Source organism: Lonchura striata, chromosome Z (assembly GCF_046129695.1).
Source record: "Lonchura striata isolate bLonStr1 chromosome Z, bLonStr1.mat, whole genome shotgun sequence".
Classification (NCBI taxonomy): domain Eukaryota; kingdom Metazoa; phylum Chordata; class Aves; order Passeriformes; family Estrildidae; genus Lonchura; species Lonchura striata.
Window position 1 is genome coordinate 80228877 of NC_134642.1, and position 25638 is coordinate 80254514.

Consider the following 25638-nt stretch of genomic DNA (forward strand, 5'->3'; position numbering starts at 1 on the left):
TATTCCAGCAAAGAACATTAAATCCTTTCGAGAGAACAGGAGAACCTGACCACTCCACAAGCAAAGAAGCGAGCACACTGACAAAAACGGCACAGATATTCCAACTTGCACCTGACGTCCTGTGTTTCGCCCACAAAAAATCTGAACATTGGGTTTTTGTAAGTGTGGGAATCAGTAGTGTTGTAGAATTGTTAGATGATAGCTTAATCCACCAGAGCAAGGCAGGTAGGACAGCTGTACAGGTTTCCCTATAGCTGGCACCAGCTTCATCCTGCTCCTCCCTAGACGCGGTGTCACCGGTCGGGAAATGTGTAAGGTGTGCACTCAGAGCTGAACTCCTGCCAGTGTTCAAGCCTGAAATAACCGGAGTGCCACAGCCTGCGGTGCGAACCAAGGCTGCGCTCCCGGCGGGGCAAACAGCAGGACACTGCTGGGATCCATGTGGCCCATTCCGGCTCCTGAACGCAGACACAGAGCCACGTTTACACAAGAAACATTGCTTATTCTGCAAGGGAGCAAAGTGGAAGTTTCCACAAATCAAGCACACCAAAGAGTAAAAGGTCACAGCTTTCACGCAGCAGAACATTCTCGGGCCACATAATGCACGTGTATTTCTGTGACTTAACCTTGCGCAATTCTTCAAACACAGCACTTTCCTTTATTAAGCAACTTTTACTGCATGTTATCTGAGGGCATTGGTTATGTTTATAAAAGGCATGGGGAATTCAGCCTGGGGACAAACAATTCAACCTGAAGGCATCGCAACCACAGTGCACGGGAGGGAGGTGTTTAAGTGATGTCCCCCCGTAAAGACAAAGGGAACTCCGGGAACTTGCCCGTCGCAGCCGCGAAGGGCCGGGGATCACAGGGATCACAGGGATCACAGGGAGCCCCACAAATGCCCCGGGAACACCGGGAGCTCCCACAGGAGCAGGAACCGCCGGGAGCGCCCCCGCACAGCCCCACACGCCTCGGCGGGAGCGGCCCCGCGCATGCGCAGGCGGCGGGTGCGCCGCTGTCTCCCTGGCGGAGGCGCCTCCATGGCGGCGCTGCCGCGGGGGGGGAGCCGATGCTGGTCCGCACCTCGCCGCCTTTCCAGGCGGTGTGGCTGCTTGGAACTCCTCCTGCATGGACAGCCAAAGCTGCAGCCTCGCGTCTGCGGCAGACTCAGTACGCGGCTGCAGCGCTGCGGGAGGAGGAGCTGGCGGCGCACGGCGTGTCCCCCCCCCCCTTCGGGAGGGATGCTTGGCCCCGCGGGAGGCGCGCCGGGAGCTGTGGTGTGAGGTGGTGGTTGTTGCCTTCGAAGCCGGGTACTTTCCTCTAGTACGTCTTTTTAGACTCCTTGTACTCCTCTTGCGTCTCTGCCGCTTTTCCAAGTAAGTCTTCTCCCCTTTTTTCCCCCGCAGATGAAAGCAATGGGAGTTGGTCAGTGACTGGAGCATGCACCAACATGACCAAAAGGTGTCCCAAGAGCATGGTATTCTTGGCTTTTCTTAGTAAATTTTTGCTCTGTACAAAACGTTCCTTAATTGTGAACCTTGAAATATTTCTCAACTGATTAATTGCTCGTTTTCTTAAGCTGTGAGTTTAATTTTGCAGACTTAAGGAGTTCCCATACTTAAGTTTTGGCCTTTGTGTTGCCTGTTCATTCCTGTCCAGAATGGATGTGGTGTCAAAAAAGGCAAACAGGAATTCTTGCTTAAACTAATTTAGGGAGCTGGTTATGTACCTTCCCCCTCTGTTTTTGCAGGGACAAAAAACCCCAGACGACCTGTAAAAATAGTGTGGTTGAGTGGCCAGATTTTATTCTTCAGTCTTTTAAAGTGGAGAATCTGACAGTTATTGAAAGCAGAAAAGCTAACCTGATAATGGCCACTTTTAGCATTGTTTAGCTCTCCTGTTTGTCATGACCTTTACATCTGCAGGTAATTAGTACATAACTTTTCAGGTTTCCAGCTGTGTCCTCTAGTTTTTCTATTGTAAAAAGATATTTACAGCTTAATACTCATGCATAGGAAAGATTAAAATCTTCTTAAAGGGGAAAAATTGTTGTAGGTTTGTGGCTGTGTTAGTCAGTATTGAATAATATGTTGTCTACTCTTTTACTGGGCTTTCCTTGATGCCTTTTTGAAAGTATAAAGTGTACTTCGATATTATCAGATTCCTGACATAATGTTTAATGCTAGGAATGCTCCTTACAGGCTTCTAGCATGTTTTGCCGGAAGTTTGGGATCTCCCAGAAATAGCCCTGTGTGGTGAAAGCCTCTAAGTGTGAGAAGGTCATGTAGGAAGAAGCCACCAAGTGCTGATTGCACAGCTGTGAGTAACAATAATTCCTTGTACAACTCTGTCCTGTAGCCTGCTCTTAAAATGCAGCAAGCTTTCTGCTAAGAAGGAGGTTTGGCACAATGACTTCAGAGCTGAAATTAGAACTGAAACAGTGAGAGTGAGATCAGCCTGATGGCTGTATTCTTACCAACAAGAGCAAAGTGGAAGCTCTAAAATAAAAATTTTGGTGTGGTGGCTTGTTAAATGACTGCTTGTTATATGGCTGCCAGTGTGTCCAAGACAAGGACATGCTTTCTCATGTTTGGTTTTTAGGGGTGTGGTATTGTGGAGCAGCTTAGAACACAAGGATTGAAAATGTTAAAGAGACTGGCAAAATATGAAAGAAAGCTTGGAATCTCGTATGCCAGATATTACTTCACTATAAAGTCTTGGAAAAGCCAACATTATTGAAAAGCTGAGTAGTACAAGTCAGCCCAAAATTCATTAGTACAAACAAGGTATTAATAAAAATTGCATGCACTATCAAGTCTTTCTTTGTTGCTGAGGCTGTGATTTATGTAAATTACATAACCAAGGATGTGACACATAATCCAAGTCTCTTGAGCCAGGAACTTCTAGGTCAATACTGGAAATCTGGTGTAGAATGATCCAGTACTACATCACTGTAGCTTTTGTTTGGGTTGGGTTTTTTTTCAGGAGAAAATGTAACTAATCTTCAATGAAGTGATGAAAATCTTTCAGGTTGGCCATGATGCTCTTGAAAATAGTAAAATCAGAAAGTTTCATCAATGAAATGTTAAAAACTGCTTGAGCAGCACAGATGCACTGAATCCTGTATGACTCCTGCTGGTAGGAAATGAACTTGTGAAATCCATCCACACCTGTACACCACACACTGGGGACTTTTGGAGGGCTGCTACTTGTTTTTCCAACATAAAATTGTTAATTTGTGTATGATTGGCTTACTGTTCCCAGAGTGTTTTCTAATGTAGAGTCATATGCAAGAGTTAGTACTGCAGAAATTTCTGTTGATTCCCACTAGCCAGAAAGTGTTATTACTGCCACCAGCTTGTAGTTACCATCTGAATTCTCACTTAGGTGGGCAAAAGGCCTTTCTTACAGGCAGACTTCTGAAAAATCGGATTTGCAAATTTTACCGTTTTGCCCATGGGATGAGGGGAAGCTCATTTTTGTAATTTTGTATTACTGTTCGGGATTTAGAGGATGTTACTGAAAAGAGCTGTGTCCAGTCTCACATTGTGTGTTTTTTTTCCTTAGGAAGAATTGTTAGGAGCGGCCTGAGAGCAATGCCTGTCTATTGAAACACTCCTCCTTATTTAAAAGATGGACTATTAAGCCTCTGTGTAGTAAGACAAAGTGCATTTAACTGCATTGTGGCAGTGTCTGGTAATGTTTATATAAACAAAAAAATAAATATTTATGTTTCTGTTCTCAGATTTCTGTCTTTTCCAAGATTTAGTAACAATTGCTTTTGTTTCAGAGTTCAGACTTCTTGGTGTTATTGTTGAGATACCAGTGCACCCCTTTGGATGAAACAAAGCCTAGGACTGAGCTGGGATGAGATGACTTAAACCATTGTCTCCTGTAGTATTTGGAGATAGGGTTGGCTGAGATGTGTATTTGTAGTGAGTCAAAGTAGAAATTTAAAAAGTAGAAGCTCAGCAAACCTGGCTTTAAAAATAGCAGGAAAGGTGTTTATTCAACATGGAGAATGGCCAGCTTGGTTTATTATCACCTTGACCAGTTATGTCATGTGGTACTTCAGCATAACTTGGAGTGAAAGGCTCTTGAGATAATTGGGATTGCTGTTTATTTTACTAGGAAGACTTAACGTGTTTTATCAGAAGAACAAATATTTAAATTGTGTATCTTGCAATGTGTGATTTTTCAGTGCTGAATGTAAGCATATTTCTAATTCTAAGTGTAAGGTTGTTTTTAATTTGTCAAGCGAGAAGGTTTAGACAAGAGTAATTAATTTTTAGAGATCCAGCTTGTAATTATGGGATGTACTTGAAAGTTTAGGGGTTTTATTAGGGATTACATTCCCTGAAGATACCATCTGTCCAGAAGTTCTGCTCATGGGCCTTTGTTCTTGAAGTGTAAGACCAACAGGAGTAGCTTTTTTTAACGAAAAAAAAAAAATCTCAAGAGCAACAGCTAGTGACAGGACTTGATGATTGGTATCTAAAAGAATAATTACCTTTCAACTAAAAAATATGTATAACCCTCAGCTTTAATGTGTAATACAGGTGTTAAGTGGGGTAGAGCAAGAGAAGTGAGGTTGAGGGAGCAATAGGTGCATGACAAGTGTCACAGATTACTTAAATAATAATGTTGTTAAATGTGAAGTATGATGTTAAACATTAGGACTGCCTTTTATTTTGTATGACTGGTTAACTGAATTGCACCTTTAACAAAACAGACTATGAGAATCTGCTCAGCAATAAAATCTGAAGAGAAAGGATAAGGAATTTGTATTCTGGAACAAGTTACTGCATGTACTGAAGCTCTACTTTGCAGGACCTGGGTGGAGACCATGTGCTCCTGGGAAGTAGAAAAGTAAATCTTCTGGAGTTTGGTTTTTTTTTTGCTTTTGCTTCTGCTTTATTAAACTCCTTTATCTTGACCCACAAGGAGTTTTTCCATCTAATTCCCTTACCCATCCTGTTAAGGAGGGGAGTGATAGAGCAGCTTGGTGGGCACCTGGTGTCCAGCCAAAGTCACCATACCACAGCTCTTATTCAGGAGAGCAAATACAGGAAAACAACAGACACATTAAGGACACAGTGTTTGCCACACTGGCTCTGTATCTTTGTGTTTGCTTTGACAGCTTACACAGTCTGCTGTTGCTCTCTGGTGATTTTTAGGTGAGAAAGGAAACTGGTATAGATGTGCACTGGAAATGCAAAGCTTACACTGACAACTTCCTGCTACAAGATAAAATACTTAATCTGGAGAAGCTGTATCCTCAAGTGGATTTTAATTGGTACTACACCTGTTTTTACCAGATGGTGGTGTCAAATGAATCTGTATTTCTGAAGGCTTTGCTCCTTAGTGTAATGTAAATAAGACACACAGGCAACCATGCAATGCCCTAAAAATTCAAGTTTTACTTGACTTTTAAATAACCTGGACACAAGTATTGACACAGCCATCTATCAAATTCATTTTAAAATAAAGCACACAGTTGCTTCATGAATACCTAATGTACATGGAACAAATGTATCACATTGTTATATTCAAGTCTGTTGTCTTCAAACACTTTTCTAGGGAGTTCTGAATTAAACAAATCTTCCCAAAAGAAAACATGCTATCTCTTCCAGTCACTATCCACCTGTATAAAGAGAATGAATTTGGCAACTTAAATGGTAATGACTTTTCAACAAACATCATCAATATCATGAGCTTGGTTAGAATACAAGTTGCAGAGTTAGTGATACCTGGTAAGGGGTGCAGTGTAGAAAATAGCAGGTCCAGGCTAGTTCCAAATGAAAGAAACCAGCCAACTAAGCAAGGGAACCAGTACAGGATATACAACAGTGCTTTTGTGCTGTGGTTAGTAAGCCCTCTTTGTTGTATAAAATACATGTTTTGCAAAAGGTTGTACAAATATGTTGTAATTGTTGCTAATATAGTGAGAGTTCTGTAACTTACCATTGCTTAGCACTTACGGAAGTCTCAGAAGAGGTAAAGTCAGAGGCACAGTTAAAATCATTGGCCTGAGATCAATTCAAGAGAACTAGGATGAGAATGTCTCAAATACCAGTCCTTTGTCCAAGTGAGCAGGCATTCAACCCCAGAGTAAGCTTCCTGACACTGTTACACACCTCATGTCTTTTGTCTGATTCATCAGGATGTAGAATTTTAGACTGAAATCCAGCCTCCAGATCTGAAAATGCAACTGCAGTGAAGGCCTCAGGAGAGCTGGGGGAGGGTAACAACAGTGGAGAGGGCAAGGTGTAGCTCAGAGGTGTAAGAGGCTGGTCACTTAGATATGTAGAGCTGGTTCAGGTGTGGAAGGCATAGTTGTGACACAAGAAGTGTTTTCAGTGATTGATCACTTGTGTGTATCTCTCACAAAAATACCATAAAAAAGGTGCTTTTCCTCAAATGATTGAGGAAAAGAAACGTGAAGGGAAAGGAGGTTCACATATATGAAAGAAATTTGCTTTTCTGACAGTGATATCCTTGTTGCAAGTTTTGCCTTGTTTTGGCACAGCAAAACATTTGGAAAACATGTAATGGAGGCGTTACATCTTTAGTCTCTTGTGGACACAAAACTGGATTGTAGTGGCCCAGACTAAAAGCCTTGCTAAAAACATGCTTCCTACATAGTCTTACCAGGGAGAGACTCAAATCTAGAGCTCTCTCCATAAACTTCTCATCTAAATGCAAAAAACTTGGCTTGATTATGAAACAACTCTCCAATGACTTGAGAATTTTAACCTTTCACTACTAGACTAGACAGAAGCTATTTTCTGAAGTAGTGCAGTTAGTAAAATACCATGCATTTGGCTGATGGTATCCAGCAATAACACAAAAAAGGCCTGCAGGAAGATGAAAGCATAAAGGAAAACGTGAGGTTGGATATAAACCTTCTTGATCAATATTTAAAGATTGGCAAGGTAGGTACACTATGGACAGATAATTCTCAAATAATAACACAAATCCTCCTGCAGTAGTAGATATGTACTACTTACCTGTGCCTGAGTAAGGATAGCAAACTAATGGTAATGATTAGAAAACAGCAAACTATAAGCAAGTGTGTAATGCTCCAAGCTGGAATACCATCTCAAAGGAACAAGGAGTGGCTTTCATTGCTGACACTAACCACTTCTTGTATAGTTTGTAATTTTTCAGTTATATTCCAGAAGATTGTGATGCTCTCCATTAAGCCATTTTGCCATGGTGATGCTTTTTGTCCTAGGGGTTGGTCAGGTTTTTTTGTTGTGGTTTGGGTTTGGAATTTTTCTTTCATTTTGGTTTTGTTTGGGTTTTTTTTGTTTTGGCTTTTTTTGACTGTTGTTCTCGACAATACTATACAAGGTCATAAACAGATCCTAAAGGATAATTTTAAATTGGAGCAATGACAATGAAGCCATTTAACAAACTTTAAAGGCTGAGCAAATACTTTAAGCCAAGCTCAACAATCTCCTAGAATTAAATCCACAGGAAATTTAAAAAATTCTAAAGAACCTCCATGAAAACTGAATTTTTACTACAGAGGGGTTCTTGCTCTTAGATTTGCTCACTGAGACTGTAGAAGCAGAGCCATCACAAGTAAATTATCAAAGAAAAGTATTTGTTAAGTAAATCTGCCTTTCCTGCAGCATTTTCCAACACAAAGACCACTCCATACTGTGATAGGAATATTCAAACTGTATGGCTGCCACCCTGGCTAGTAATATCCACCTGACCACCTCAGATCATGAAACAATGAAGAATCAAAAAATAAAAGTGAAAAATAAAACACATTGTACAACATTTTGCTTACCAATTTAGTCAGTTAAAATGTGTATTAGCAATCCCATGCCTCTTGTAAGGTGTAACTTAAACACTTTATGCCAATTTCAGGTCTCAAACAGTGTTGCTTTTCTGACAGGGCTGCAATTCCCTGGTGTGGCTTGGACTGGAAGACAAAGGATCACTGCAAATCTCTGTGGGTTGTGAGGATTGAGTGTAGAGGGGACAAATGTAGAAAGGCACATGAGCTGCTACAGCTGTTTGCCACAATGTTTGACAAATTCAGTACTTAGTTCAATGATTACACTTAGCTACAAATTACTTCCACAAAACAAAGACTTTGCTAAGCTCCCTAGCAAGTCAGCAACACCTGAAGGTTCATGTGCTGACTCTGGACAAATGGGAGGCAGAGAAGTGATTTTTAGATATTTGTAGGAAGTGGTAGGACAAGAGGAAAGCTAGGCATCACTTCAGATACATATTAGAAGATAACAGTCAATCATCATTAAAACTTAGTATTAATCATTGTCATTAAAACTTAGTGCAGCATCATTAAAACTTAGTATTCCTACCATGACAATAGAAAAAAATTATAGTTCTTTCTCATACCTGAAATACTGCCTTTGACATTTTAACATAGTAGAAATGGCTCAGAGAAAAGTGTCAGATTATTTTATATGAGATATTAAGACAGATTTTGCTAATCTAGATTAAAAAAAAAAAAAAAAAAGAAAAAGCGATTTCTAGCTGTTTTAAATACTACTCCACAAGTTTCATTTAACCAGCACTGAAGTGCCTTGTTAAGCAGTCTTAACACAGTGGGTCAATTTATATATTCCCCTGTTTCCAGTGTGCTTTACTACAAGTTGGTAAATGTATTTCCGTGGTATAGAATGTTCATTTAAATAGTCCCTCTACACAAAAGGACATTCAAAATGTATAGCACTTAAACCTGCCCAAAGCAAAGTAAGTCAGTATCTCAGTATCACCTCTGGAACACACTGCTACAGCATGTTATAGAGTGTATTTTTTGAGCTAAAATGGGTTGAGTCAGAATTTGTATCAACAACACAAGCATCTGTTATTGTGCTAGGTTAAAATAACCCTTGTAAGAGCTATCTGTCCTTATGTCTCAGAACATAAGTTGATCCCCATATAAATTGTGAAGATAATTTCCCCATATCACACTGTATTGCACAATTGACCAAAAATATGACTATTTTACTTATCTTGAAGCATCTGATCCTGATCGTGTCAGTTAACAGTTACTTCTTGGAACAAGGCTATTCAGTTACAGAGCAGACCATGAAGCCTGTTTTGTTGCAGCAATTTTTTTGTTGTTGTTCATTTTTTGGAAATATAACTGCTGGTCTTTCAGTTTTGCAAAAACTTTTGGTTTTGGTTGTCTATCAGGCAGCTTGTCCTCAATCAGTTACACCACTAGAATGGTGTTGGTGATAAAACCATTGCCTGGTCTTCCCAGCAAGCAGGCTATACTGCCAGGTGTCCTGAAGGAAAGACCACCATGTCAACTTCTGTTCCTTCCCTTGCATACATAAACAAATTCTTATTTTCCAAAGACCAAAATCCATTCACCATCTTCAATTCATCAGTCAAGTTTCCACCTTGAAGCGTGACACCTGTACAGTTTTTACAATCTTAGTGTTGGGTTTTCCATCAAAATTATTAGTGGATAGCAGAGGTGGTTCTTCTATTAGGCCGTCCTTAGATGCATTCTGCCTCTGAAGAGATTAAATTAAATATGTTGTTGAAAAGATACAGCAGAATTGCAACACTATTTTGCTAACTTGCTATGAAAGCCTTAGGTTATGGGTATGGCAATTCATATATACATATATATACACTAATCAAGTCCCTACATTTATTTGATCAAACAGAACTTTTTCCCCTTCTTTCTTCCTCCCAGCTGCTGCCCCTTTGTGCTATTGCCTAGTCAGGAAATGCCATGATTAATTATTTGATATTTAGCAAAACACAGCAAGCAAACACTCACAAGGAGTTAATGGCCACTGTCATAAGGGAGCCTGGGACAGAGGGAAAAGAGAGGTGTTGGTAGACAGTCAACATTTTAACATTACTGGTATGGTAAGTTAGGTGCCTGGAATTCTCCCTTCCATGTTTTGGTTCTCCCATTTTGTGTTTGTACAAAAGACCTGTGAGTGCTTTTGAATAGAATTTGTTTCTCACATTCAGTGCTCAATAGATTATCAAAACTGAGAGATATGGTAGTGTAATATATGATGAAAAACAGTGATTAAGTTAGATTAACAAAAGGCAAGTTCTGTCCTTTTTAGATGTCAATAGCCTAAAAAAATACTCAGTATTTGTGGGGGGGAGGAATAAAAGGAAAAGAAGCACTGTTTCAAGTCCAAGCAACAAACTCTTCAAACAACTTCTAAAACAGATGATTAAGTGGTGTGATTACAGCTGCATCACAACTGCATCTGCATAATTCAAGTAATAAAAGTCAGTTTTCCTTCTGTGACATGTGGATATGCATCTTAGAAATGCAGACTGGGAAAGAGTTCTCCAGCAGCAGAAGCAGGTGTTCACAGGGGCATATGCTAAGAACTACATGTATTTTGGAATACCAAGTGTAAGTAAAATTTAAAAATTCAATTCACACTACTGCTGAAAAAAAACCTTGTCTTTATTTTTCACTGAAAAATGAAGAGTATCTTAAATAAAGCACTAGAGCCCCACTTCTCCCTCTAATAAAGAGGAAAATTGCAAAGTATGTACAATCACTAACCTGTTGAGTCATCTGGATGCTGGGAACTTTCCCATCTGAAGATCGTGTAACAGGCAGTGGAGGGACCAGATCAGTTTTGACACTGGAATTATATCACAAAATGGGTATTTCTTTAATGAGGTAAACTATAACTGTGCAGAGGAAAAACAATGAAACTGGCAGACTGCTCTATAGATCTGAAAGGCTTTTACCACCTGACTTGGTACATGTGAATGCTGTCACGCTGATCCTCTGTGGGCACCTTCAGGGCATAGCCCATCCCATCCCTGTCTTTTCCTGGTCTTTGGAAGCAGCGCCAATTGATACAACATTATTGAATCATAGAATGGTTTGGTTTGGGAGGGACCATAAAGATCATCCAGTTTCACCTCCTGTCATGGGCAGGAACACCTTCCACTATCCCAGGTTGCTCAGAGCTCCATCCAGCCTGGCCATGGACACTTCTAGGGGTAGCCACAGCTTCTCTGGACAACTTCTGCCAGGGCCTGGCCACCATTATGGGAAAGACAAGTCTCACATGAAAACATGGGTGTGCCACACCTCCTTCAGGGTGCTATCCAGCTTTCAGGTGGGGGCGACTGTTCATATTTTTATGGCCTGTCTGCAGCCTAGAATGGGTCTGTTGCTTTTCCATTAATATGTACTCTTCAGTCTTCTAGGAAAGACTGATCCACTAATTCATGAAGGGGGTTTTACCAGAGTTCCCATTAAACAAATTACAGAGCTAGCACAGATAACATCTTAACTCTATCAAGGATGAAGTTACCTGGAAAGCAACTCACAACTCATAGATTCTCATCCCCTAAGCAACTTTATGACCTACCACTAAAGACCAGGAGAGGTTTATTTTAGCCTTTTTAGTTTTTCCTCCTTCCAAATGGATCAAGAAATCTCAAAAATCTCAGCCACTGTGGCTGAGAACAGACCATAAATGGTTTCAGAGTTGTTTCATTCATGTTTAGCTCTGAAGACATACTGTTCAGGGGGTTGCCTGACCTTGTGCCACCAACAAGCCACATTTATGCAGCTTCTTACCACCATGATCTCTAAACAACTTCTGAGCTGCACTAGACCAGTGTAGTGCTAATAACCATGTTACATACTTCACTTCAGACAGGACAGATCTCTCCCCGTCGGAGCACTGGGAGCGGCGGTACTGCCGGTAGCTGCGAGGGGAGTGCGAGTGCCGGATGCGGATGGGGTCACCCTGAGTCCTGAGAGAGACACAATTCACAACACAGGGCTGGTAAACCAGATCTTCAGCACAAAACATAAATTCAGCTGCAGACTGAGAGCCTTCCCATTTAGTACTAAAGTGTAACAGATGGCTTCTGGCTGAATTTAAAGGGCTAATACTTCTTTTTGGAAGACTGTACTTGGAATTCAATGCTTTAAGAGAGCAGAGGTCACAAACTGGCATGCCCATATTTGAGAATGGAACTTTATAATAAAGAATGTATTAATTTATATGTCCTTAACATCCACATTTTCTGCCTAGTGGTGTGTGGAAGTACATGATAATGCAACCCAGGATCCCATTTGTGCCACATTCAGCTGCTTATGCTGACACTTGAAATCCCAAATGGGCAATTATTGCAGTGAAATGGATGTTGGTTCTTAAGGAAATAGTTATGCCCTGGCAACTGCCCATGACAAACCAGGGAAGGGGTTGCAAAGATTAAAGAGTGCCTTGGATGATTGGAATATTTAAAACAAAGAAGTTTAAGGAAAAAAATATTTTCTTGTTTGCATTCAATTCTTTCTGCTTCTGTAGTTTATAATTTAAGAAAGTTTCATGGCTAGCATAGGGAGACATACAGCACATACAGACAGGTTGATGAGTGTGTGGGAGAGATAAGGAGTGATTAAGATGGGTTTTTTTTCTTATTTTGAAAAGGAAAATATTTGATTTTAATATTATTAAGTATCCCCACGCAACCCATCCTAGGGGAGTATTTGGGATAGATATTAGTTTATAGATTATATGTAAATCCATTCCTATTTCTGTAGGACAGAGTTCACGTAAAGTTAGAAAAGTGGGCTTTTATATTCACAAAAAACAATTATTTCTGACATAAACTCACTCTACTTTAGTGTATGGAATTTCTTTCAATTGCTCCTCTGATAGGCCAGATGGATCCACAAGCTCCTTCCTGTAAAGGATCAGGAAAAGTAAAAATATAACAGTAACTAAAGTGCAAAAATTTTTATTATATTGGACTAAAAAGATTTACTAAAACAAGATGTTGTCAGCCCTGAAGCCATCTTGACATAAAAATAGGACTCCTATTTTGAAATAAGTGTAACTTCACCTTGATTGCTTCAACTACGTGTCTCATCCTGTCCCACCTTCTTCTCACCTCCCTGCAAATCTGATCTTGTCACTTCACAATACCATGAGCATTATGTGTGCTAAACAGTGAATATGCCTTGGAATTACTAAATGTTTTCCGAAGGGGTAATGAGAAGTCATGCTAAAATGTCAATATGGACATTTTGGAAGCCACATAGGAATAAATCTCTAAAATGATGTCTTGTTCGTTAATAATTCATTTACATACAATGGTCATCTTTATTGCATGCACTCGGTGACCTGCAGTCACTGATTCTATACAGTCTGTGATTCTATACACAGGAGGTCATTAACATACACATAATTTACTGAAACTAAATCAATGTAGTGCCACAGTGGAGGGGATTTGAATAACTACATTAAAGGCAAACCAAGCATCTCTCAGACCCTACAAGGACCATACTTACTGAATATGTTTCCATAGTTCTTCTTTAGCTTGTACATCTGGGCTTCTCCTATAAATATCAACAAAGACAACAAAGGCTCAGCTGTGAAAACCATCATCTGACATGTCTCTGTTCAAATAACTTTTAACATCACAGACCCTGCACAGAAACCATGATAAATGTAATCCACCAGTGATTTCAATTTTAAGGTCTGTTATCTCAGAAAATTCATTAAACTTCATCTGTTTACTTCAAAAAGTCATTTCTTGAACAACAGGCTCTAAATCACAATTCCAGTTCCACCAGCCTTCAGCAAGAGTGTACATAAAATATAAACATCAGAATTCCTCAAGCCAAATCACTGCCCAGTCGCTGCCACCACTTATTCCTCCAAGGACAAAATATTTTGGAATAACACTTCTGAAAAAGGCCCTCAGAAAAGTCCTGTGGCCCACAGAGCCCTTTGTGGGCAGAAGGAACCACAGGCCACGGATCAGTAATCCCAGCCATTCCCAATGGATACCAGAAAAGGCCTCTGGCTCCACTGCAACTACAGCGCAACCTCTCTCTGGTCATCTCCAAAAAGGGTTTCTGCTCAATTTATTTATTTTTGGTGTCCAATTAAAAAAAAAAAAAAAAAAACAAAAAAAAACCAAACTAATCAAACCAGCAACTGCACCTAATTATGCACTTAAATATTTAGTATGTATTTAATTCATGTGCAAAGAATTTACCAAAAATTATAATCTCCCTGTGTCAGACACAGAGATGTAGCAAAGCAAGCCTGAGAGGCATGTTTAGCATTTTCTACTAAATCACAGAATGGATGTTTCTAACGATAACCCTTTTTTTTTTTACTTTTCTTTTGCTGTTGCAAGGTAAGTGCAAAACCACTATTGTTTAAGCTGCACCTGGAATTCACCCAAACCCATTCAGAGTAATAGATTAAGTAAAGATTTTAGACAGTGGCAAGGACTACATTTGCATGGCGAGATCAGGTATCTCTTTTCCTTGTTGTTATATAAACTCAGTGTCAACAGCTAGACTGTTCCACACTATCTAAGATGTGAGGGATGCAACTTTTAGACACATACAGCACACATAAACATGCCCAAATTTTCTCAAATACTAAGTTATATACTACACAATTAGGTCATACAGCCTGGTCTTTTTTTCTCTTAGACAAAAAGGTCTAATATAGCCAAAGATGCTTTAGGAGGGCTATAATCCAAATTTAGATGCAGATCAAGGAGGACAGCAGAGATCTGCATTTCTGCACCTCTAAATGGACTCTCACTATTACCATGTCTGGTTTATTTCCAGACTTCAGCCTAGGAATACTGTTGAGAGACATCTATATTGTAGTAAACACTATACAGCTGATGTAAAGGCATAATATTTTGGGATGCTAATATTTTGGGATACTTTTTAGATTTTTTTTAGAGCAAAAATACTAGGAGATACTACTTGACTGGTTTATAAACACCAGAGAAAGATCAAAGGGCAAAAAATAATCCAGCATTTGTGTTTCCCTAGTAGAGTTAAAATTAATTCATCCATAACCACCTCAGGCTCCAAGGCTTTCCAGGCAGGATGATTCCCATCCTTGATAAAGTGCTGTCCCTTCCAGTTCCTCAGGTTCTCACAGTGGCAACAGCTACAGCATGGGTGGTTTACAGTCTATTTGTTGTCTGTGTACAGAGCTTTTTAAAGATTTCTTGAGTTTCTGTTTATTATAATGCATTTAGTTTTCTCTGATTTTCACTTCTATCAGTGCCTCCTGCTTTTTGTGGACAATGCCAGCTCCAGGCATTTTGCTCTGTGATCTCTGCCATTTTCCCTCTTTCCATCCCTGCAATTACACTAATAAGAAAGACTTTGCTGTACAATACCAATTTAGCATTATGGCATCCCATGGTAAAGAAAAAAAAAAAAAGTAAAAGAAAAAAAGGGCAAAATACAGTACTCCTAATACTCCTTCCTTCACCCTCTTGCATTTACTTCTCTTTATTACATCTGTCCAGACTGCTTTTAACTCCCTGATGGAGTAAATGCAGTGGCATTTAACAGCCTTTCCTCGCCCCTCAGGTTTGAACTGATTTCTGCCCCCATGTAGCTTCGTGCTTACAAAATAGCAGCTGCAAACCCTGCGGTCACCCTGGGGGTGGAAAGATAGGCATCCTCTTCTGAGGCTGAATAATCAGACAATGGGGGATGTGAAAGCTCCCTGGAAAATGCCAGCTTCTCCAGGGAGGCTTTGTCATGCTTACAAGCCCTGGTTAGCCCGAGGAAGCAAAGCCCCTAGGTCGCTCCCTAAGCCAGGACCCGCACAAAGCAAGGTATTGTAGGCACCACTGACCCATTGGATCAGCTCCTGGCTTTTACTTATTCATGGAAATACAGCAGTTCAGGACCTGGCCTTAAGTCTCAAGTATCATAAAGAATCGTGTGAAGCCCCACCGACAGTAAGAAATACTAATTTGTGGGGCAGCATGGAAAGAGAGTGGTTAAATAAGAAAACATCATTTCTCCACTTTCCAGGAATTGTGCCTCCTGTTTTCTGTGACCAGCTCCAGGTATTTTGCTCTGTGATCTCTGCCATTTTCCTTCTTTCCATCCCTGCAATTACACTAATAATAAAGACTTTGCTGTACAATACCAATTTAGCAGTATGGCATATCATGGGAAAAAAAAAAAAAGAAAAAAGGGCTAAATAAAATGAATCCTCAGAGCAAACTTCTCTAAGACTTCACATCCTGCAACTAGTTACTTTCCATCTGTTTAAGTAGTGTTACCATACTGGGATAACCTTACAGCATTTATTCAGGTTAGCTCCCCACCAAAGAATATAAATATGATGCAGATAAAGTAACTTAATTAAGGCATTTTCTTTCCAAAGGCCTGTTCCCCTTCCTTTAAAAGCAAAACAATAGAAAGCTTACAAAAAGAAAAGTGAGATGTAAGATGAAATGTAGGTATTGCATATACTGCATAGGACATTCATGTTTGTATGGTTTTTAAGAGCCCACAACAAAGCAATTCTGTTAAATCTTTAAAGCCAGATCACAATCCTCCTTTTACTTTGTTTTCATCTTTTTACTGTGAATTTTTTAGAACTCACTGGTTTGAAATATAGGACTCAGACTCTCCTATCTCAGTATCTGAATCAATACCTTCTGGACAATTTGCATGCTAATCAGTTTCTCTAATGCACAAGAAACCTAATGGGACTTCCCAGTAAGTGATGAATCTCATGGGGGGCTTTTTGTTTATTTTTTATTTCGTTTGCATAAGCTGGAACAGCTCTACACATTAATAAGGTCTACATTATTTTTTGTGCCTGCATCTGCACCCTTATTAATATTTCAGTTTGAGTCACAAATGGTAAATTTAAATAGTCATGGAATTTTATGGCCATTCTTCTTAATTAGAAAAAGCCCTTTGGCTACACGGATGTTTTACATGAACTCTTGAAAATAAACCCTGTGGAACTAGAATTGGGAGCTCTCTGCATTTGTTTATTCCTCGAGGAGACAGAAAGGTCAAATTCCTGTCAAATACTTTCATTCCCAAGACCAAGGAGACACCACCTTGCCACCATGAATGATTAATATTACTCATTATCAAGCAAATGTAATGCACTGGCCGGGCACAGTAACAAACATTTCAGACACTACTTCACATATCCAAAGGGAAGCTCTAGTTACAATTGCAATAATGGACTTACTGTGAAAGAATTACCTGTTCTACTAAATGTAAGGGTTTGTATAAATTTTTGAGTGGGCAAGTTGAAATGACCATTTGACAATATTTAAAACCAAAACAACCATAATCAATGGAATTATATTTCCTTTTCTTCTGAACTGTATCCAGTCAAGTAAACAAACAGCTGAGCCAAACTAAATTAAATACATTCTCTTATAATGTACTACATGTTAACAGTTAAATGCCTTTTACTAATTTATTTTCAAAGATTAATTTGGTCTTATTTCATTGTCAGTTTGTTTTTGTGGGGCTTTTTTAGCTGGAGAGTGTGATATAAAGGAAAAGCAAGAGGAAATGAGAAGCCTTCCAAAATGTTCAGGACTTCCTCATTTTTTTGCTTCCTCTAGGACCTTTGCTTTCTAAGTTAGATGCTTAACATCTATGTGTTTTTGCTAAAAGTAGTTTAAATGAAATATAACTCTGAATGTTACTGTGCTGGAAAATCAAAGCCATTTCAGAAATTAAGTTAACCACAAGAGGGAACCCGTGCTGTCCAAACAATGAGAATTACCTGGCCTGTGGGGAAAAAATAAAAGCTGGCTGCAAATTTAATGTAACCATTATTAACTGAGTACATTTCCTAGTTTACAGCACTTTCTGTAAATAACAAACAAACCAAAATCAAATTTAATCAACTGTATTTCCTGGATTCCATAAAATAAGCTTTAATGTTCCTGAAGTTTAGTAATATATCATTGTACAATTACACCTAATAACACATTACTTTTGTGCAGCTGAAAGTGAACAAGTCTGTACAAAGCTTGTTAAAGAAGAAATTCCAATATTTGTACCTTTAAAGGTAAATTCTGTTCCTCATAAAGAAATAAAACTGCAGTATAAAACTGGAGACAGCAATGAGTTCTATCAATATGGGCAACTGAAAATAGAAGTGGATTTTAACACTAAAAACTTTAATGCTGACTATGTGATACCAAACAGTTTGTCTATGCTCCAAAACCAGCCAATTTTAGAAGAAAAATACAAATTAAAGGAAACCAACATTTTCATTAGCTTGATAAAATTAATTTCAAAAGCTGATAACTTTACCATGTCAGAACAGGCTGTAAGCAGGAGCAGCGGTGCCTGGCATTGAGGCTCCATCATGGAAATCTTGACACTGGGATGCAATACACCACTGACTGCTGCTTGTCAGGAATAATTTGACATGGAAACATGAACAGCTGCTTTAGTTTGGAACACCACTGCAGATACTGTATGATTAAACAGGTGTGCGTGTATTCCATAAAAATATTTGCAGCTATCAAGTCTCAGTGCTTCCACAGATGTGCTGCCCAGAAAAGAGGAATCACTGTACTCATTACAGAACTAATGTTCAATGAGCCACAGAACCATCCAGGACTTATTCCCAAATGATGGACAGAGCTTCTCAGCAGCTTCGTTACAAAGCCCTCTCTGCCTTATTTGTGTCCTAAAATTCTAATCACTGAACAAAGGCAATTTGACCACAAAGGCAAATCTGCTAATGTGGGACTATGCCACGTGAAAATCTCTGCTCCTCAGCAGCTGAGGGTCACCGCCACAATGGAGATATTCCTCCTGCTCTTTAACACCATTAAACAGCCTTAATTTACACATCAAAGGGTGCAAGGGTTACGTACGATCGAGATCTGTGCCTGGACCGCCGGTAGTTCGGGTCTGCCTGGGTTTTCCCCTTCTGCCGCCGCAGCACAGCTTCCCACTGCGGAGCAGAGTCGACCATATCGTTCTCCTGCCGCAATCTGCACCGGAGATACAGGAGTTTAGTCTGAGGGCTCAGGGCAGGATGCTCTGAGAAGCAATGGGGTATTTCCACTCCCACTCCCCAAAAACTCCAGCTTCTGCAATGTTGTACTTATCCTTTTATCTTGCTAAATTGTAACTAATGCTCCAAAACTGGTTTAAAGTGCAAGAACTATATAAAAGAAAACTCACTGATTTGTTATTTAGAAACAGAAAATTTGTTATTTAGAAACAGAAAATTTAACAATCCATGCCTTTAAGAACAGACCCACAACTTGCGTTCTTCCTCCCAGTCCAAGCCAAACGTTTGGAATTTTTTCCCTGTTCACATATTCCACTCTACCTCATCAGCACCAAATGGGAGACCCACATCATGCTACAAGGTTCTACTATTACAATTTTCAGAAGCACTTTACTACAGCATGCACCTTCCTAGGATCCAGGGAAAAATCTGCTTGGTGAGTCCCCACTCAGACGAATCATTCTTTCATCCCAACCTGCAGCAAAGCTCACGATACATGCAGATCTCCATGCAGGCACTCCTTCTGCACCACCCCCTGAGGCTTTGATCCCTGTCATGGCTTGTGTGGATCTAAATGACATGCTGTGCTTTTTATTTCTTCCTTTTTTATTTGGTTTGTTTAAAATCAATTAATTCATTAATAACATGCATTACGGATTGAGCCAAATTTCAAAATCCTGTCAACTCAGCACATTTGTTAGCAGGCTGAAGTAATTCCACAATGCCATAGCCCTCCAGGCAGCCAAGCAGTGCTTGACCAAAGTTCCACAGATGCTTCCTACAGTTTTGAACGTTGCACATATGACTTTTGGGATGAAATGCTATGGTGGTGGAGCAAATGGACATGCTTGGTCACAGTGGTGAATTTAAAATACAGCAGGGATTTCAAAACGTCTCTGGAAAATACCACCCAAGCGTGGATTGTTTTATTGGATGGTATGACTGAGATACTGGAGAAACCAGAGGGAAGGCTGACAGGTACAACAAACAAAGAAGGCAACAGAGATCAAGGGATTACACTGGAGACTTAGGCAATGCAAAGTATGTTGTTGCTGCTCCTCACTTCAGATGAACTTTTCTCTTTGAGTTTTGAATTGTATCAGGCTAAACCAGCTACACAGGCTTCTGCTTTTCCTTTAATCAGATCTTCTCTCATATGCATAATGAATTTTGAGCTCAATCCCCAACTACTGTAAACAGCCACAACTCTACCAAATGGTATGAAGCATCTGGAGAAGACTGCAACCTCAGGTTTTGATTTCTAAGCAAATCTTTTTAAATCTGTAATCTGCTGACATAAACTTCTATCTAAGGATTTAGTAGAAAGACTCACACAGCAACAAGTAATGAGTTGTGATTTTCATCCCAAATAATCCAATTTGTGCAAACAGCAATCATCTCATATGGTGTAGACACCACCAGCTGCCTCCCACACACAGCAGTCACTTGCACAAAAGTACTGAAAATCTAAATATATAAAGTTAGCTTCACAGCTATTAAAGCAAGTAGTGTCAGAGCACTCTAAGTACCAGAGCGGAACTCTATGAGATGGAGACATGAAGAAACAAAACATACATTTTACAGCTGCAAAGAAAGGTAGTATGCTCACATTTAATAAGGTAAAAGATTACTAAGGTACCACAATATCTATATGAAATTCATTATTTGAATACAATGTTCAAATTCTAATAATTTTGGAGCATTTTTTTAGGTTTTTGGTGACAGAAAGGACAAAAAAATGCTGAAAGAAATTTAGCTCAAATCCTAAATTTCTATTTAAAGGTACTTTTGAATAAAAACTGTTGCCCTTGTACTGAAAGCCCATTACAGTTTTCATTTCAGACTTTTCACTGAGCACTGGCAGGTTGCCCAGAGCGGTGGCAGTGTCTCCATCCTTGGAGATCCTGAAAAGCTGCCTGGGAGCAATCCTGCACTCCCAGCTTGGGCCAGGTGACACCCAGAGGTCCCTGCCGGCCTCAACCATTCAGTCACTCTCTGATTCTAATCAAATGCATCTTCTAAGTGTAGAGGGAAAGCATGTTTCAGTGCACGCTGTCTCCTCCTTTTATGTATTTTTATCTACACAATAGATTTTGACCACAGGATTGAAAATGCAAATGCATTTCTTCTCTGATTGAAATATGCTCATTACAAATTCTTCTTCAATTTCACATGAACATCTGCTTAGGAGAAAACATTTATATAATGTAGTGAAACCTCAAAGATTGAGATCGGGTAAAAAGATTTTCCCCAAGATTTTTCTAGTTTTCTACCTTTTCATCTGCATTTCTGGTTTTCTCTGATAGTTTGTTTTCTTCTGGCAAATAGTTCACAGTGATCTCTTGTCATGTGAAAAATATATTCTACTCTACTATAATCAAAAGCAGACTTCTTTGGTTAATGTGAATATTCACTCATTTTATTCCAATAAAATAAAACAATTTTGTTTCTGCTTGTGTCAGGGGCCTGATTATTGTACTGGGAAAAAAAAAACTGTATTAGTTTATGCACCAGCACAAACTTCAGTAACAGCAGTTGCAAGCCTCATTATAATGTTCTATTTAACCCTGCTTGGGCTAGCTCATCTCTGAAAACAGGAAAGCTGCTCAGAGCCTCTGACCTTCCAGCTTGTTATGCTCCTGCAGAAATTCATTTTTATTGGTTGTTTTCCTGCATCTACCCACAAGGAATAAGTCGTAGACTTCCAACTCATTTAGTATATGTTTAATCTAAAACTAATAATGATTTTTTTTCTGGTCAGATTTCAAGTGAACACCTAAGAGCAAGATATGCTGAAACATTAGCATTTTTGTTGTATCTTCCATTTCTGAAAACATGAAAAACTTAGAAACAACCAAAAAAAAATTGATTTATTTTCTTTTTCTTTTTCTTTTTACTTTTTTTCCATGAAGTGAGGAAGTGTGGGTAAAGGCCCTTTCATTCTTCAAAAAATGATAAGCAGTACTTAATCCTTCTTACAATTCAGTGTTTATATTGCCAGAAGTTCTTAAAAACATTCTTGTGGTCAGTCTCTAATTTCTTTCACTTGCCTGTGGAGCTCCCTGCACAAGGAGTTTCACAAGAGGAAAAAAACCTGGCAAGAGTGTTCTGGGAGAAAGGGATACAAAATACCATTTACTGCTGATCACTGAAACTACACTCAGCATGTCATTTAAACTTCAGCTGAAAAACAAACCTTCCATGCACACTAAGTTATTGTTAGCCAAGTACCCCACAAGACTGCACTCTAATTTAGGTAAGCTTCAAAGAATCTCAGGTCTCAGATGTGCTTTATGCCATCCCATATGAGTGTCACAGTGATTTTTTAACATTCTTTAACTACTGCAAGTCATGCTGAAAATGTAATTATACTGCATGTTCCTGCTGCACTATCTAGCATGCAATTATTTCTCAGAGCTTCCAGAGATCTGGAAATCATTTATCACTGAATATAGGACATGAAGAAATAATGGCAGCTCATGCAGACAGTAACTTAGAAACTTTGCCTTAAAACAGTTCCTCTTTTGTCTAGTTACATTTCTCTTCTTGCACTGTGTTTATGCAATATGAGGAAATTCTATGTAATCTTAAAAAGTATATTTTCAGAAATACCTCCAGGATGTTGTGATTTCCAGTGCAACATAAAATACACAGCTTTGGAAGGAATTTATAAGAAATCAGTAGTTATGCCATCTTTTTCATACCAGCAACGGGAAAAATAGAATGTATAATACAGGACTTGTTAGCATCACTTGATATGCACTATCGCTATCCTATTAAGAGTTGATGCTATACACATTTTGGGTTTGGGCCCACACCTGACATTTTGGAAAACAAAATCTTTATACAATTAAATACATGAATTTAAAAACAACATTGAGATTCATATCCACTAAAAATATTTTTACTTCTCAACAGCTTATTTTCTGCTTCAAAAAATCTGCACTTGAATTTGTGAGGTAAAAAATATATGCTAAGAATATAATTATCAAGATATTTTCCACTTTATTTGCATTTATACTGCAAATATAAATACTGTAAGTATAGCCTGTACTTGATCTTGTGGTTCATTACTGAGCTCTTCCCAAGACACAGGAGGGCAGGATTCATTGCATGCAACTGTAATGATGCATTCTGGCAATTATTATCACTCTTTTTATTCAGAAAAGGGTACCTGGCAGTACAACCTGGTTGCCTCAGGAGGACTCTATACAAATAAAATACAGTAGATCCCTTCTTACTAGGTTTATCTGAGAAAAGCCCATCTCCATTTGTCCGTTTCATGTTTCCCCATCAAAAATATTTAATATATTGTTATATACCTGTTTCTCTTCTTTCGATGCTCTCTGTTGGAATTTTCAGATTCACTGCCACTGCTGGTGTTACAACGGGACCGTGACCTGGAGAAGAGAAAAGCAACATCTCGGGATGGATTTGTCTACTATTATTGCAGTGCTAAATGAGGAAAGAACACTGTAAAGACATTACTCAGAAAATCAGAATTAAAATACTCTGGAGTGCTTGTCTACACCAGCAAGACATATTATCTTTTTCTTATTAATTGATTGGGAAACACTGCTTCAAAAGTAGTACATCCAGAGTGTAGTATCAGGTGAGTGCTATTTTAATTTTGAATAACTTCACTGTTTCTTTTTTTTTTTTCATTTGTATTATTTTATCGTTCAGCATTCTTTTTGCATATGCCACATCAATTTGTTTCTTGGATGTGTGAAAGGTCTCATCTCTAATCTGCATGGCTCTCTTCTTCTTGCACATTCTGGTACACCCAACAGAAATTATACAGAATTCTGGGTTTGCAAGCAAAACAAAATGCTCACATAATATTCTATTCCCCTCAACTTCTATCCTGTAAGTTCCTACGTCTTCAGTCTATGGAGTCTGCTCTCCTCTACCTCCTAAATTAGAAAATCATTAGTTCAAATACCTCCTACTCAAACAAAAATGTGTTAGAAGAACAGGACAGCTAAAGTCTAGGAAAATCAGCTCAACCCAGCTTGTCTGAAGGGAATGTTAGGCAGCCTGGAAGAAACACCCATTTTTCCAACAGGATTCTCCTGCTCTTTATGGAAAAAAGAAGGCTGCACTACCTACAGGCAAACTCCTCTTTACTACCTGAGACCCTTAAATCCATGATTGCATTTTGGAGCACACAGACCAGCTGTCAGGGCTTTGGTCCTAGAATCCAGGACTCTGCCACTCTACCACTGGCTAGATTCTAAAGACTTGCACCGTCATCAAAATGTGGTGTGGATTGTGACTCTTCTTTAGTGTGAGGATGGTCTTGGAATTATTGGATTTGAATGATCTGAAAAAGATCCTTCCCAACCTGAACATTTCTGTGATTCCAGGAATGCCCCCAAAGACAGACGTGTTTCTCTGCTATACTGACAGCCCAGCTGATTAATGAGGAAAGCTGACTGATATTAACAGGAGCTAGTCTACAAGGATTTACGCTGTCTGGAATTGCAATCGGTAATGGTTTTGCTGCAATGGAAAATATAATCTTCCTTCTGAGGTCTCTGGCCATGAAATAGGAGCTATAAGAGGATGCACATTTTCTTATGCCTCCTGGCTCTTCTTTTGCTCTTTGATAGCCGATATTTGTAAGAGGACAGATTTGTTAAACTACATATCAAACAAGCCAAGGAGGCAAAGCAGTTCCTTAGGTGTAAGTAACAGGTAAAGGGAAGCATTTAATGACAAGGTAGGAAGTTCCTGACTAGCTCACTGCATGTTCTAATGGTTTAGGAAGAAGAGCCCAAACAGGATGAAAGATTGTTCCCAGAGAACAGCACAGATGCAGCATGGAGCTGTTCTACCTGGTCAGGCACACACCACTCTGCTTTCCACGAGCACTAAATAACCAGGACACTGCTACAGATGTCGTTCTGACACACCCGAGAGCCTCATGAAATTCTCTGTAATACCAGTGAATTATGGTTGCCTCCAACAAATTGCTGAGTCTTTAAACTCCCTGGTCTATGGAGTCTGTTCTCCCCTCTCTTCTAAATTAGAAAATCATTAGCTCAAATAGATCCCATTCAAACAAAAATGTCTTAGGACAGGTAAAGTCTAGGAAAATCTTCAGCCCAGCTTTCCTGAAGGGAATAAATTTGGACAAGTGAAATTTCCCCTAGAGAAGGAGCTTCTCCCTGTTTGAAAAGATACCAAGTTTATTTTTTTTTAAATTATTTTATAGCTTTAGTCAGGTTTATTCATCTTTGCCCTAGGGGAAGGGAGTCCAAGTTTTTCAGGACATTGTTCCACTAAGAAAGGCCTGATGTACTTAAGATCTTAACAGACTGGGAGTAGCACAGAAGAAGCACAAAAGATAACAACCATCAATGACCATTAATGACCATCAACTCTAAACATCAACCTTGGCATGGTCGGAGACACCTGGTCTCGGAAAGAAAAGATAGGAATGGGGGCCAAATTACCTTTGCAGGTGAACAAATTCATATCCAGTGGAAAGCCAAATGCTGAGAACTACATAACTTGGAAACAATGAAGGTTGAACCAATAAATCTCTATGGGTTTTGACTGTATAAAGTTAGTGAAAAATCTAGTAAAATGTATGTGTCATGGAATTATTTCCTCTGCACACCCAGGCTACGTGAAGATGAAATTATTTGTATTTGGATGAAATAATTTGTATGAAATTATGTTCTACATCCTGGTCAGAACAACATCCTAGCCAGAATAAAGTAATGACTTGGTTCTCTAATACTAAAAATGTTGGAGGGTTTTTTGGTTTTCCCTCAGTTTCAGTGACATCCCCATCCCCAAACTTCTTGTTCATAAT

At 39.2% G+C, this 25638-nt stretch overlaps 2 protein-coding genes and 1 non-coding gene across 3 annotated transcripts in view; 2 read left to right on the plus strand and 1 right to left on the minus strand.

The window, feature by feature from the left end:
- Window positions 1-796: 796 nt before the first annotated feature.
- Window positions 797-4777, plus strand: LOC110467600 (uncharacterized). The gene is made up of 4 exons (XM_031507461.2): window positions 797-1310; window positions 1407-1477; window positions 2202-2319; window positions 3568-4777. Exons 1-3 carry the CDS (start codon window positions 797-799, stop codon window positions 2244-2246), a joined length of 630 nt encoding a protein of 209 aa, XP_031363321.2. The 3' UTR covers window positions 2247-2319; window positions 3568-4777.
- LOC116184648 (small nucleolar RNA SNORA13) lies at window positions 1628-1758 on the plus strand. The gene has a single exon (XR_004149399.1). It is a non-coding gene; the product is annotated as a small nucleolar RNA SNORA13 (small nucleolar RNA).
- A 623-nt stretch (window positions 4778-5400) lies between the features above and the next one.
- EPB41L4A (erythrocyte membrane protein band 4.1 like 4A) overlaps window positions 5401-25638 on the minus strand; it is a 116421-nt gene continuing 96183 nt past the window's right edge. The window contains exons 17-23 of the mRNA XM_021524791.2: window positions 23135-23212; window positions 18670-18789; window positions 13307-13354; window positions 12631-12699; window positions 11650-11760; window positions 10547-10628; window positions 5401-9515 (exon numbers count right to left, since the gene is read on the minus strand). Coding sequence (XP_021380466.1) covers window positions 9387-9515; window positions 10547-10628; window positions 11650-11760; window positions 12631-12699; window positions 13307-13354; window positions 18670-18789; window positions 23135-23212 — 637 coding nt within the window. The 3' untranslated portion in view covers window positions 5401-9386. The remainder of the gene's footprint in view (window positions 9516-10546; window positions 10629-11649; window positions 11761-12630; window positions 12700-13306; window positions 13355-18669; window positions 18790-23134; window positions 23213-25638) is intronic.